The following is a 13,827-nucleotide window of genomic DNA, read 5'->3' as shown; positions in this document are numbered from 1 at the left end:
CTTTTGGAAAGAACTGGTGTTGGTTTATTACATAATAATAATTTTTAAAAGAATATTTTACAATTCTGGGTTGGGTTTCCAGGGTGTTCCCCAACCCTGAGTCTCAATTGTGCCTCTTTAACATGATTTAAAGGTCGCATTGAATGCCTGCTGAAATCATTCATACACAGGGAAAACTCCATTTCCTAAACAGGAAGGGTTTGGGTCAATGTGAGCCCTACCCTAAATTTTGTGTCTAATGAGTATAAGGGAATCACATAGGCCCTGAGAAGGCATTCCAGATCGCTTCACACTTGCAAAGTGAGAATGGACCCTTTAAAAGACAGAGAAAGGGCCAGGTGCAGTGGCTGATGCCTGCAATCCCAACACTTTGGGAGGCTGAGGTGGGTAGATCACAAGGTCAGGAGCTTGAGGCCAGCCTGGCCAATATGGTGAAACCCCATCTCTACTAAAAATAGAAAAAAATCAGATGGGCTTGGTGGCGCATGCCTGTGATCCCAGCTATTCAGGAGGTTGAGGCAGGAAAATTGCTTGAACCCAAGAGGCGGAGGTTGCAGTGAGCTGAGACTGAGCTACTGCACTCCAGCCTGTGCAACAGAGCGAGACTCCATCTCAAAAAAAAAAAAAAAAAAAAAAAGACAGAGAAAGAAGCTGTGAGGAGAAAGAACTCACAGGTAAAGTCCAACTTTCCTAGTAGTTTCCAACAGAGTTAAAATTTTGGATAGAGCAAAACCCTAACACAAAGCCTTTGTTTCAGGCAACGGAACAACATTGAAGGAATACTTTTAATCTTGGGCTATTTCTGCAGATTTTGAACAAAATCTTTCCCTGTAATATTGCTCTCCCACTCCACCCACCCATTGGACATGGCAATTCTACTCTAAGAGAGAAAAACAGCACTTCAAAGCACATGCAATGGAACCCCTTGTCAGCTTCCATACGGTGTGTACCGAGAAACAGAACAGTTCATGGGTTCAAGCATTCTAATGCTCTTTTTATGGAGGAGGTGAAGAATGGGGGTGGGTGGCAATTTAGGGAAGAAGGAGAAAGAGAAGAAAGGGCAGCAGACACAGCAGAGTCAAACTGGATAAAACAGCCCATTTTACTTTTAACTTCTCTAAAAGTACAGTCTGGGTTTCTGCGGGTAAACCAGTTAAAGGGTTTTCTTCTGCTTTTTCTTCTCGCATATGCCTAAACCTCCCTGGTCAGTTCTTGGACTCATCTGGGCCCACATTTCGTCAGTTTAAGTAAATGTGGGGCTGACCAAGGAGGACAAGGCCTGTTGTTCACCCCTGAAAGAGTCAGTGGTCGTGTATTATGTTCCTAACCCTTACAAAGCACGCCCCTGGTCACATGAACGGATCAAAGCAAATCCATTTCCATTCTCGGAAAAGCAGCTCAAAGCACATGTTCTCTTGATGGTGCCGCTGTCACTTCTGTGTGGTTAACAAATATCATTTATTGAACACTCGCTCTGGACACTACTGGGGAATATGACAATGAATAAACTGCTTGATGAGGTCAAGACATCGAGCAAGGGAAGCAGGCACTCAAATGGCAGAAATACTACAGCCTGCAGAACTGCACTGGTGCCTTGCCATTCTGTCCTCTGTCTGCCATCCCCATCTCGGGTGCTGGCGGTGCGTGCAGCAGAGGCTTATGGTTTGGTAGTTTGGTATCTGGAGATTACTAATACCATCTTTTAAAATAAAAACATCAGTTTTCTCCTCCTTTGCTCCCCTTCCTCAACCATTTAAACCCACGACTTTACAGAAAGAAATGAAGACAGCTCACTCTGTTATCAAGTTTTAAGTCCACTTTGATAGAACGAATGGTAAAGCATTACACTGAGTCAGAAAGTTGTATTCAAAAGTCGCTATGGGGAAAGAAAGAATCCAACCACCTCAGGCCAAGATTATCTTGGCCTGCGATAATTATAATGGATGTTTTCTAAACATTTACGAAGCACCAGGTACTACCCAATCTCTTCTCATGTGCTATCACGATTAAACCTTTTATCAGGTAACGATTATTATCCCTATTTTATTATAGACAAAGTAACAGGATTCATGTGGCTAAGTGATTTGGCCAACACAAAGCTGGCATGAAGGGAAAGCCCAGATTTGAACCTAGATTTGCCTGGCCTGAAGCTGTGCCTTTAGTTACCACGATGTAATACTTCAGGGTGCAGCACAGAACTTTAACAAGGACTTTGTAAGGCACCTGACGCAGTCCAAAATGTCACCAGTCTGAAACATACCAAAAACCCGTTTGAGACGAATGCTGCATCTGTCATTTAAAAGCACGACAGTGTTGTACAGCCTTAAAGGAAAGGGATGTTGACCCAAGAAGCCAAGTTATGTGTGTGTGGTGGCAGGCAACATTTCTTTTCCATATTTGTGGTAGAAAACATAACCAAAAGAACAGACTTCTTCCTTTCCTCTTCCAAAGGCACTGGAAACATGAATTACTGGTCTTTAAACGGAAAGAAGCAATAAAGGCTGGACACCATCAGGTTGATTTCCGGCACTAAAAATAGAATGATGGAGTAATAGCAGTATCTACCTACCTACCTACCTATGTTGTCTCTACGTACACACGTATTGTGCGTCTGTTGACAAACATCCATTTCAAGACTGCGTTCACATACACATTTTCCCCACCATCACGAGGTTGAGAGGAGGAGTGGTACGTATTCCCATTTCCCAGATTAACAAGAAGCTACACTTGAAAAAGCGAAACTAGGGAGCATACGTTTAAAGGAATTTCTAAATTTTTGACAATCCCTGGACTTCGAAGGGGGCAAGTGAAGATCTCGATTTCCTTTCAGCTGCTCAGGGGCAGTTTGCACACAGAATTTCAAATCTAGCGGGGGCTCAAAGTTCATTTTAGAAGACCGCTTTATTTTGTAGATGAGGAAACCTGGGCCCCCGGAGAGACCTGCCTAGGTCTGGCCAGCGGTAATGGGACAGGTCTCCAGACTTAGTTTCTACCCACCTCCAGAATCCTCTCTGTGAAATTAGAGAAACACAGCACGTTGATTTCCAATGTGAAATTGCAGAGTTCTGTTCATTTTTCTAGACCCAAGAGGGCCAGGGCCGGCGGCTCTTCCAGGCCTTGGGAACCCGAGTCTGTCCCCAGGGCGGAGCGGCAGCCGCGCTCGCTCAGGCCGGCCCAGGGCTCCCCCGGGTCCCGCGCTCCCTCTCAAACTAACCCCTGCCCGCGGGAAGCGGGGCTCGGAAGCTCCCTCGCAACAAAAGGCAAAATTCGGTTTCCCTTGTTCCGCATGTCTACAGGGAGCTCTCCTCATAAAACTACTCCCCGTGAAGGCGGCAGGGCGGAGGCCCAGGGAGCCTCGGGACCCCGGGGTGGGGGCCGTAGGACCGGCACCCGGCGGGCCAGCGGGCAGCGGGAGACGGCTTCTCTGCCCGGCAGCAGCTCACACCTCCGCCCCCCGCCCTCCGCCTGCCCGGTTCCGTTCCCCTCCCCCACGCCCCTTTCTCTTTCTTTCTTTCCCTGCTCGCCGGCCCCCACCCCAGCGGCGCCCGCCGGGCTCCTCGCCCAATGGCCGCCGGGCCCCGGAACGCATCAGCTGATCCGTCCGGGCTCTCGGCCGCTGGGAGCCAATCAGGGCACCGGGGCGGCCCCGGGCCGCGGATAAAGGGTGCGGGGCCGCGGGTGGCACAGCGGAGTCGAGAGTGGGAGAAGAGCGGAGCGCGTGAGCAGCGCAGTGGCCTCCTCTCCTCTCCTCACCTCGCTCTCGCGGCCTGCCTGCCTTTCCCCGCCCGCCTGCTCGGCACCCAGGTAAGCCCCCTGGACGGCCGGGGGCACCCGCACGACACGCGCCGTCCCTGCCGCCCCGCGAGGCGCGCCGCCCAGCCTCTCTTTTCGGCTCGGTCCGGCCGCCTGCCCGTCCAGTCCCAGCTCTGCGCCGCGGCCTCTGCTGCCCGGGCCTGGGGTCCGGCGCGAGCGCTCCTCCCGCGTGCTTCCGCCGCCGGTGGCCGGGGCCCGTCGGAGCTGGCGCTGGTGGGGCGCGCCCTTGGCGCGGCTCTGGGAAGGGCGGGGTGACTTGTTTTGATCTTCTTCTCACTACTTGAGGCCGAAGCGCCGCCCCTGGAGGCCGTTGGGCCGGCCCGCGCCCTGGGCTCGCGGCGGTGCTCTCCCCTGCGGAGAGAACAGGGCGCTCGGTGGGCACGGGCGCCTCGCCGCCTTAATCGTGGTGGCGCTTTCGGAGCAATTGTCGTGGTTCCGGCGATAGTTGAGACGCCTCGATTGCGGCGTGTAACGGTGAGCGTTGTTTGCGCGGCCGGCTCCCGCCTCGGGGTCTCGGGGGTCTTCCAGTGTGACCGAACAATGGAGAGCCCGGGCCTCCGCGCCGTCGGTAGAGACTTCGGACCCGGCGGAGACAGCAGCCGCGCGCGCGCGCGTTCCCTCCAGCCTGCGCCCCACCCTCCCCCGGACCCCCTACTCCTCCGCGGTGTGGTATGGTCCCCTCCGTGCGGCCCTGAGATCCGGACTGGGGCCTAAGGGGCGGGGCGCCCACTTTAGGGACATTTCAGTGGGAAGGGCCTGCTCTCAAAGTGGATTATTCCAACTCCCTTGGGGGCGGGAAGTGGGGATCCTCCCCCAGCCGCAAGTCCACGAAGAAAGCAACGGATGAAGATGATGAAGACGAGGAGTCAGACTCTTCCGGGTCGCCCTCTAACTGCTTCGGCTTCATCGCCTACTCCGTGAACACCGGGGAGAAATCTCGAGTCAAGATTAAGACCTTAACCCAACCTGCCCATTCCGGCACCTCCGGGGCCGGCAGCTCTCGGTCCCCTTCTCCATCGCCCTCGCCCAGAAAGATCCGGTGCTTGGACCAGCTAGAGTCTGAGAAAGAGGAGAGGCTCAAATCCCTCTCCAGAAAAAGGAGAGCTAAAGAGGGCAAACCCAACGATATGCTTGACTTTCTGAGGCTGGGGTGAGTGAGGGGGCAGGGAGGACGACCCCAGAGCTGATGGCAGCTGCAGAAACGGCTAAAAACTTCGGAATTCCATTACCCCCATATAAAGTTGGCACCGCGGCAAGTTTTATCCAACCCAGCTCCCGGAAAAAAGCGAGATCCAAAACTGAGGCTTAGGACAAAGTGTGCACGATATTGGTGGAGGTAACAGGTTAGAGAGGAGAAATTGCAAGAAATTGGGTTGTAGCTTTTTTTTTTTTTTTGGCAGATTCTCACTCTGTCACCCAGGCTGGAGTGCAGTGGTGCAATCTCGGCTTGTTGCTACGTCCACCTCCTGGGTTCAGGAAATTCTCCTGCCTCAGCCTCCCGAGTAGCTGGGATTAAAGGTGTGCGCCACCACGCCTGGCTAATTTTTGTATTTATAGTAGAGACGTGGTTTCATAATGTTGGCTAGGCTGGTCTCGAACTCCAGACCTCAGGTGATCCTCCTGCCTCAGTCGGTAGTAGCTTTTAGCGGGAGCTGAAGGGATCAGGGATGGAGATGGGAAGTGGGATTTGGCCGGCTGAGTCATCTAGAGGCAGTATTGGGGTGTTGGTCTCCCCCAAGGGGAAGGGTGGGGAGGCTGTCGGAGGGAAGAAGCAGTTAGGTTTTCAGCTGGGCAAACATGGACGGTTGCCCATAGAAACTTTGCCACTGTACTTCAGAATGTTGCCTTAGTCGTTGGAGGAAAACAATGTGTTCCCTTTCTAGCCACCCTGGCCACAGAGGGAGGCGGGAGGGAGAGAACGTTTCCTCCTGTGTTGAGGCTGCTGTGGCTTCAGAGGTTTTGTGGTAGTGGCTGGCAGTTTTAAGCATGCCTCCTGGCTTTTGACATTCCAGATCTTTTGAATTTAGAAGTGGGAATTTTCTGACTACTTGAAGTTTTCTAGTGGAATTCCATGTAGCATTGTGATTCTCGCCTATTTTCTTAAGTGAGACTTTGTGAGACCTGTGGAAATTATGGCAGCATGCTTCTTAGAATCTGGCTTGAGTCAGCTTATATTGTAGGAAACTGCTAGCCTTTTAAAAAAATATATTGTAACCTTGTTTCATCTTCAAATTTAAACGTGTAGTGGGTTTTCTTTTATTGGTGAGGAGTGCTGGGTCTCAGTTAAGACCACAGCTAGGATGAAAGGCAAAGAGAAAATGCAAACAAATCGTGAAAGAGAAGCCTTTTCTGTGGCTGGATTTTGCTTGTATGGGAAGAAGTTCTATGTTTTGTAAACTTTTTGTATTGGTTTTTGTTTCCCCTGATACTTAGTATTTGGATAGTTTATGGTGTTACCTCAGCTACACTGAAGGAATACACCTTAGTCCTCACAAGTGCAGGTTCTGGCATGGAAGCCTTCGATCTGCAGTAGCTTATGTGGCACTCAGGCCTCTGAGCTCAGGGGTGCAGAGGCATTAAGAGTTACTACTGGCCGGGCGCGGTGGCTCAGACCTGTAATCCCAGCACTCTGGGAGGCTGAGGTGGGTGGATCACGAGGTCAAGAGATCGAGACCATTCTGGTCAACATGGTGAAACCCCGTCTCTACTAAAATTACAAAAAAAAAAAAAAATTAGCTGGGCACGGTGGCGCGTGCCTGTAATCCCAGCTACTCAGGAGGCTGAGGCAGGAGAATTGCCTGAACCCAGGAGGCGGAGGTTGCGGTGAGCCGAGATTGCGCCATTGCACTGCAGCCTGGGTAACAAGAGTGAAACTCCATCTCAAAAAAAAAAAAAAAAAGAAGAGTTACTACCAAGGGCCTGATCTTTTCTTTAAAAGGCGTCTGTTATAATTGCTTCAGAAGGTGGTCATGAGTTTTACAGCCTATTATAAGGGAGATTGTTGCCTGCTATAAAACTAATCCCCCTGAAAGAGTGAGTAAACATAACCCTCTGCATGTTGACTTCCACAGGGCAAGGAGTTGGCACTTACGCTCTGACTTTTGATTCAGTCATCCCTCTTGAGCCATTTTTATAAGGGATCAGTTTGGAGTGGGAGTTAACAATTTTTTTTTTCTCTCCAGAACACCTTCCACCATGACCACCTCAGCAAGTTCCCACCTAAACAAAGGCATCAAGCAGGTGTACATGTCCCTGCCTCAGGGCGAGAAAGTCCAGGCCATGTATATCTGGATCGATGGTACTGGAGAAGGACTGCGCTGCAAGACTCGGACCCTGGACAGTGAGCCCAAGTGTGTGGAAGGTGAGACAGCACTGCAGAGTGGAGCACACGTTGGGTGGGATCTGCGGAGGGGTGGGCGTCAGCCTTCGACCCAGCCTCTGGATTAGGCTTCTTTATTCTGTTTGTAAAGCTTTTGTAAGGCAGAGCTTTTCAGGCTTTCTTCAGTCAGCATTAAGCTCCTACACTGCCTCAAAGCTGGGCAACAATGGAACCCTTTATTTAAATGGAATTGTGCATGTAGGCCAGTGTACTGAAGAAAAGCTAAGTCTGGTTTGTGGAGAGTTGGCCGGGGAGACTTAGAGACTGCCACCCTGGGCATCCCCACTTACCTGGCTCTAAGGCACCCTCGGAAAACCACTGCTCTAACCTGAGAATGCCATCTAGTTTATAAACTCTTAGAAAACTGTGCTTAATGCTCTTATCACTGGGTTTCTAGATGTGAAGCAAGTGATCTAAAATGGTTTTTAAATAGGACTAATTTTTAGTTGATGCTCCTTTTGGATATTCTTAAACTGTCTAATTGCCAACTATAGGAGCTGGCAACTGTAGGAGCTACAGTTAGATTATTGTGACCTTAATTTTTTTAGTCTAGGACAAGCCATAGTCCTCCCTCTTCTGAAGAGGGGCCAAAGGAAAGTATCACCTCTTAACCTAGTTGAGGATAGCTTGCTTTTCCTTTTTGAATGAGTGAATGCTCATAATATAAAGCCTATTTTGTGTACTTGCTATGTGGCAGATACTGCACAGATACTGAAGATAAAAAGTGAGAGTCTGGTCTCTCCTTCTGAGAACTCGGTCAGCTAGAGAGACAAAACAGCCTTTAAAAGAGAGTGGGAAAGGTGGACAGGTGATAAGGAGCATCCTTGAGTAAGTCATCCTGCTAGTTGTCTGTTGCCTCACATAAAAACAAGGACATAACTTGCTAGAACACAGTAGGAGAATTAGGAGGAGGAAGTGATACGTTGCCTAATGGAAGAATCAGAATCCTTCACTATCTCAGTATTTTAAGTGACTGATACAATGGTAGTGATGGCAGAATGCTTCAGTTTGTCTCCTGGAAGACATTTAGGAAGGGAATGTCGGAGGGATTTTTCCTAAGGAAGTGATGCAATGGTTTTACTTGGAACTTAGATAGGAAGGGCTGTAGGATCAGGTACAGGTGCCAGGGTATACATGTTAATGATGGTATTTAGGCCTTAGTGACTTCCTGGAAAAGAGATCTTTAGAGATGGGAAAGCGAGTGAAGGGCTGGCTGTATTTACATTTCTTGAAAAGCTGTACATTTTAAATTTAATTTTCCCTCTTTTTACCCCAGAGTTGCCTGAGTGGAATTTCGATGGCTCTAGTACTTTACAGTCTGAAGGCTCCAACAGTGACATGTATCTCGTGCCTGCGGCCATGTTTCGGGACCCTTTCCGTAAGGACCCTAACAAGTTGGTGCTGTGTGAAGTTTTCAAGTACAATCGAAAGCCTGCAGGTATGTATAGCGCAGCTGTGGATGCACCCCCCCCCACCCCAATCTGTGAATGCTGTGAAGGGGAGGGAGAAGACATTCTGGAATCAGTATTGGGAAGGCTAGGCTATTTCAGGACTATTTTAAGAAGCTGAGTGATTGGGTGTTCATCTCTTCCTCAATGTCCGCTTTGAGGAAGAGATAATATGCCCCATCTTTCTGTGGTCTCCTCTGTTACGTAAAATAGCGTTGGATTCATCCAGATCTATTTCCCAGTGCAGTCCCCAGTGACAGCCCTCCTGCCTGGAATGTAGGCCAGGACACCTGTAAACCAATGGACAAATGATTCTCAAAAATTACAGAATGGCTCCAAGTGCCTGAGAAATGAAGAATCCGTCTGATAACCAGAAGCAGCTGTCTTGTGATTAAAGGGTTAAGTGCCTCTGGCATTTAGTGCTTGGGAGGTGGCCAGATGCAGATAAGGTGAAAGTTGCCCTGTTCTAATTCCACTCCCATGTGCCTTGCTTGTAATTGAGTTTAGTTAAAACTGAAGTCTTCCAGAGTCTTCCTACAGATGTGCGTTAACACCTTCTCTCATTTTTCTGACTCAGTGACTCAGGGATCTCAAGGGCTTACACTTGGTCAGTTCAGCCTGTAATGCACACCTCAGTTGTATAGAATCCAAGGACTGTTTTCCCATCAGCATTGGGATTTAGCACCTATGTCTTTAGATCCCTGATGACATATTATTGACTCTTTTTCTAGAGACCAATTTGAGGCACACCTGTAAACGGATAATGGACATGGTGAGCAATCAGCACCCCTGGTTTGGCATGGAGCAGGAATATACTCTCATGGGGACAGATGGGCACCCCTTTGGTTGGCCTTCCAATGGCTTCCCGGGACCCCAGGGTAAGTCTTCTTGGGTTAGAGGTGAAATTCCCAGAAGTGTCTAACTGTCCAGGAAGGCCCCTTCCCAGGGATCGGAATGACTTTCTGAAACAAGCAGCAAAATAATATAGTAAAGGTGTAACAGCCCTCACATCACCAAAATCCAAAAGTGGATATAAATGTATAAAGCAAGGTTTCAGAGGGACCCGTTGGCTCCACTGAAGCTGTGGTGAAGAGGACCTCCCCTACTGCCCCTCCCCTGCACTCTGCCCTCTGCCCCCAGCGGTAGATGAAGACAAGGATAGTGATTCAGGAGGGCAAGTCTGAAGAGCCTTCTTATCTCTGACTTTGGGATTCTCTGAATTTCCTGACTCTTAGCGTTTTGTTTTGATGCTTTTTCGGTAGGTCCATATTACTGCGGTGTGGGAGCAGACAGAGCCTACGGCAGGGACATTGTGGAGGCCCATTACCGTGCCTGCTTGTATGCTGGAGTCAAGATTGCGGGGACTAATGCCGAGGTCATGCCTGCCCAGGTAAATAGAGCTCTAATCCATCATTGAAGAAGGGTAGGTAGGTGCACACAGGACTTTAGCTAGTAAGGGCTACTGATAACACCACTCCCTAACCCAAAACCTAAGAGTGGGGTTGGAGTAGAGGTGAGAACAGGTTTAGGAGCTTCTGAGTTGGAGTGAGCAGTTGGCTTTGTTTTAATGGTCAAACTTCTTGCTTCTAGTGGGAATTTCAAATTGGACCCTGCGAAGGAATCAGCATGGGAGATCATCTCTGGGTGGCCCGTTTCATCTTGCATCGTGTATGTGAAGACTTTGGAGTGATAGCAACCTTTGATCCTAAGCCCATTCCTGGGAACTGGAATGGTGCGGGCTGCCATACCAACTTTAGCACCAAGGCCATGCGGGAGGAGAATGGTCTGAAGTGAGTACCTTCTGCTGGGGCCATCTTTAGTCTCCTGTGGCAGAAAACTTGAGAAGGGGCTTAACCAATCTCTCAGCAAAGTCTCCTTTGCAGGATGACTTGCAAATTTTTGCCAGGGATGAGTAAGCTTGACTTTCCCAGTCTGGACATACCTTAGCTGTTGACGCTTACCTTCAAATCCTCTCATTTTGTTCCTATTTGAAAAATACCAAATAATACTTCTGATTCACAGTGATAAATAATTAACAATTATTTGTTATAATGTGTATAATGATATGTATGTCACATATCATTACATAAGTATTGATATAAATATGTAGTAATATATATGATATATGTGACATAAAAAGAATTAAGCATGGTGACAGGGAAAAGTTGACAAATTCATGTACTTGAAAATCTTTAAGAACTAAATTAGTAACAAGACAGGCATATGGATAAGCTTATGAGCGGGAGAAAGTTTAAATGATTAGTCTTTTCAACAAATAGTAACTTTCTACTGCTTGTTGGGCTCAATTCTCAGCACTGAGACACACAGGTAAGACGACGAAGCCACAGCCCTCATGAAGTATTTGTTACACTGGTTTCATACATTTTGGTGCATTTCACTCTTGGCTCCATACCTGCTCCTGCCCTGAAGGGCCTGTTTCCTGGAGACAAGGTTGGACTTCCCTCTTTTCTGTTTCCTCTAGGTACATTGAGGAGGCCATCGAGAAACTAAGCAAGCGGCACCAGTACCACATCCGTGCCTATGATCCCAAGGGAGGCCTGGACAATGCCCGACGCCTAACTGGATTCCACGAAACCTCCAACATCAACGACTTCTCTGCTGGTGTAGCCAATCGTAGCGCCAGCATACGCATTCCCCGGACTGTCGGCCAGGAGAAGAAGGGTTACTTTGAAGACCGTCGCCCCTCTGCCAACTGCGACCCCTTTTCGGTGACGGAAGCCCTCATCCGCACGTGTCTTCTCAATGAAACCGGCGATGAGCCCTTCCAGTACAAAAACTAAGTGGACTAGACCTCCAGCTGTCGAGCCCCTCCTAGTTCTTCATCCCACTCCAACTCTTCCCCCCTAGTTGTCCCAATTGTAACTTGAAGGGTGGAATATCAAGGTCTTTTTTTTCCTTGTGCCCATTTAATCTTGCTTTCTTTGTTCGGCTGGGATAGAGGGGTCAAGTTAATAATTTCTTCACACCCACCCTCCTTTTTTTCCCTATCACTGAAGCTTTTTAGTGCATTAGTGGGGAGGAAAGAGGGGAAACATAACCACTGCTTCCATTTAATGGGGTGCACCTGTCCAATAGGCATAGCTGTCCAGACAGAGCAGGTTTGCAAGAGGGAGACTTCAAGGTAGCTGAAACGGGAAGACCTGGGTTACTCGAGTTAGGTTGGGACTTGCCCTCGTGGTGGAAACTTTTCTTAAGATTATAACCAACTTTTCTGTTGAAAGTGGGAATTAGGAGAGAAGGTAGGGGTTGGAATCAGGGCGAATGGCCTTGGTCTCTTGTTTGTGGGACTAGCCTGGCTTGGGACTAAATGCCCTGCTCTGAACACAAAGCTCAGTAAGCTGATGGATATCCCTACCTTGAAAGAAGAAAAGGTTCTTATTGCTTGGTCCTTGATTTATTACACAAAGCAGAATAGTATTTTTATATTTAAATGTAAAGACAAAAAATTATATATATGGTTTGTGGACAATGTGTGTTTTGCTAAATGAAAAAACCAGGTCACAGGGGTACCACACTTGAAGCAGAGAGTCTGGATTAGAAATTAAATATCTCCTTTTGAGTAGGGAGTGAGGGAAGTGGTTCTTAGAAAGATGGTGATCTGCGGGTTAGGCCCTCAAGACCACTTTAGGGTTTCTGTCCTGCCCACCCTCTGGAGAAGGTGGACACTGGTTAACGTGACAAATGTTACTAGCAGTCTACTTGCTGTCCGTGACTGGTTTAAAAGACACTTGTCCACATGGGTTAGAGATAAGAGTTGGCTGGTCAACTTGAGCATGTTACTGACAGAGGGGGTATTGGGGTTATTTTCTGGTAGAAATAGCATGTCACTAAAGCAGGCCTTTTGATATTAAATTTTTTAAAAAGCAAAATTACAGAAGTTTAGAGTTTAATCAAATTTGTAGGGTTTCTAGGTAATTTTTACAGAATTGCTTGTTGCTTCAGCTGTCCCCTGCCTCTGCTCTTGGTGGAGACGGGGACGGCGCTGGAGCCAAAACGCTTGTAATTTTGTATCCTGGTGTCTTCCTCCCAGTGTGAAATCTTCCATCTCTTTGTTAAGACTGCTGAGAAATTATTTTTTTCTTTTGTAATAAGAAACAAACTCCACCTTTATTCCTTTACTTCCCCTACCATTTTCTGGTTCTTGTGTTGGCTGAGGCAGGCCAGCTGTGACTTTCTCTTGCCATGACGACTTCTAATTGCCATGTACAGTATGTTCAAAGTCAAGTAACTCCTCATTGTAAACAAACTCTGTAACTGCCCAGAGCAGCACTTATAAATCAGCCTAACCTAAGATCTCTGTGACGTGTTTGTGGTTCTTTTGAATCCCTATGTGCCATTATATTCCTTTATTTCCTGTCAGAAAGGGGAGCGTTTTCCAAGTTTGTTTTTTTTAAGAGCCAAAATAAGCTCAAGTTGAGTTTTTAAACGTTGAGTGATGTTGCTGACCAGCCCTTTCCTGGACCTCTCTAACTTGGGTATTTGTGGGATTTCTGGGATTAAGTTTTTCACCTAAACTTAATATTACACATCTTGGCATTTCCTAGGTAGAGTTTTTTTGTAGGGTACAACCCCCACTCTGCCTTGCTGTGTTCTCCTGAGTTTGGTTTTGGCTTTACCATAACATTGTTTTGACCATTCCTGACCTAAGACACAACAGCCTGAAGTACTTAATGTATGATTAACTGGCTTCACAATTCCTACTTTCTGCCTGCTGTCAGTGATTCATTTAAATAACAAATATTAACTCTCCTCCTACCCTGGCTGAGGAGCCTTACAAGGCTGGCCATGCCCTCGGTATGGGCTTCTCCTTGGGTGTTTCTTTCCTTGTGGAAGAGCAGGGCACTGCTTGTGATTCAAAAGCTCTGGGTTGTCACCTAGGCCTTTGTCCCTTGCTCTATCTTGGACTGTGTACTTGGAAGTTCTTCCACCTTATTCTTGCCAATTCTAACCTTAATTTCTCATGAGGTTGGGTAAAAGCTCCCTCCAGTTCCCATGATGCTGTGCACATACCTAGCAAAAAGCAGTTATTCGAGACATTGGCATGCAATATTAATATCACTAATACTACTAATAAGAGTAATGTGGGCAATAGTGATTGTTTTTAAAAGGCAGTATGCTCTATCAGTTCGAGGCATCTATGATAGTTTTTAGAGATGACACGAGTTC

At 47.9% G+C, this 13,827-nt stretch overlaps 2 protein-coding genes across 23 annotated transcripts in view; one reads left to right on the top strand and one right to left on the bottom strand.

Moving 5' to 3' along the window:
• RGSL1 (regulator of G protein signaling like 1) overlaps positions 1-3,449 on the bottom strand; it is a 140,324-nt gene extending 136,875 nt beyond the window's left edge. For 17 of the 20 annotated variants that reach the window (XR_013528977.1, XM_078355067.1, XM_035279747.3 and 14 more), the window contains exon 1: positions 2,998-3,449. The gene's annotated coding sequence lies outside the window, so the exon portion shown is untranslated. The remainder of the gene's footprint in view (positions 1-2,997) is intronic. The other 3 variants (XM_078355064.1, XM_078355065.1, XM_035279740.3) reach the window with 3 other exon arrangements.
• Positions 3,450-3,688: 239 nt separating this feature from the next.
• Positions 3,689-12,952, top strand: GLUL (glutamate-ammonia ligase). Of its 3 annotated transcripts, none has more exons than XM_035279759.3 (7): positions 3,689-3,804; positions 6,996-7,174; positions 8,469-8,630; positions 9,372-9,518; positions 9,903-10,030; positions 10,231-10,430; positions 11,123-12,952. In XM_035279759.3, the coding sequence occupies exons 2-7, from the start codon at positions 7,009-7,011 to the stop codon at positions 11,439-11,441; spliced, it is 1,122 nt and encodes a 373-aa protein (XP_035135650.1). In that variant the 5' UTR covers positions 3,689-3,804; positions 6,996-7,008; the 3' UTR covers positions 11,442-12,952. The 3 variants fall into 3 exon arrangements, with proteins under 3 accessions (XP_035135650.1, XP_078211205.1, XP_054103762.1); XM_078355079.1 differs by having other exon boundaries at positions 3,689-4,287; XM_054247787.2 differs by having other exon boundaries at positions 3,689-4,963.
• The last annotated feature ends 875 nt before the right edge of the window (positions 12,953-13,827 follow it).

The sequence above is a fragment of the Callithrix jacchus genome, chromosome 18 (assembly GCF_049354715.1).
Source record: "Callithrix jacchus isolate 240 chromosome 18, calJac240_pri, whole genome shotgun sequence".
Taxonomy (NCBI): Eukaryota; Metazoa; Chordata; class Mammalia; order Primates; family Cebidae; genus Callithrix; species Callithrix jacchus.
The sequence above is the reverse complement of the archived record's forward strand: the minus strand, read 5'-3'. Positions and strand labels throughout refer to the sequence as shown.

Bases quoted from the DNA above. Each gene is read 5' to 3' on its own strand.
- GLUL (XM_054247787.2), top strand. From the start codon at position 4,941: ATGCTTGACTTTCTGAGGCTGGG. The intron at 4,964-6,995 runs GTGAGTGAGGGG...TTTTCTCTCCAG, and splicing joins CTTGACTTTCTGAGGCTGGG to AACACCTTCCACCATGACCA. The intron at 9,519-9,902 runs GTAAGTCTTCTT...CTTTTTCGGTAG, and splicing joins TGGCTTCCCGGGACCCCAGG to GTCCATATTACTGCGGTGTG.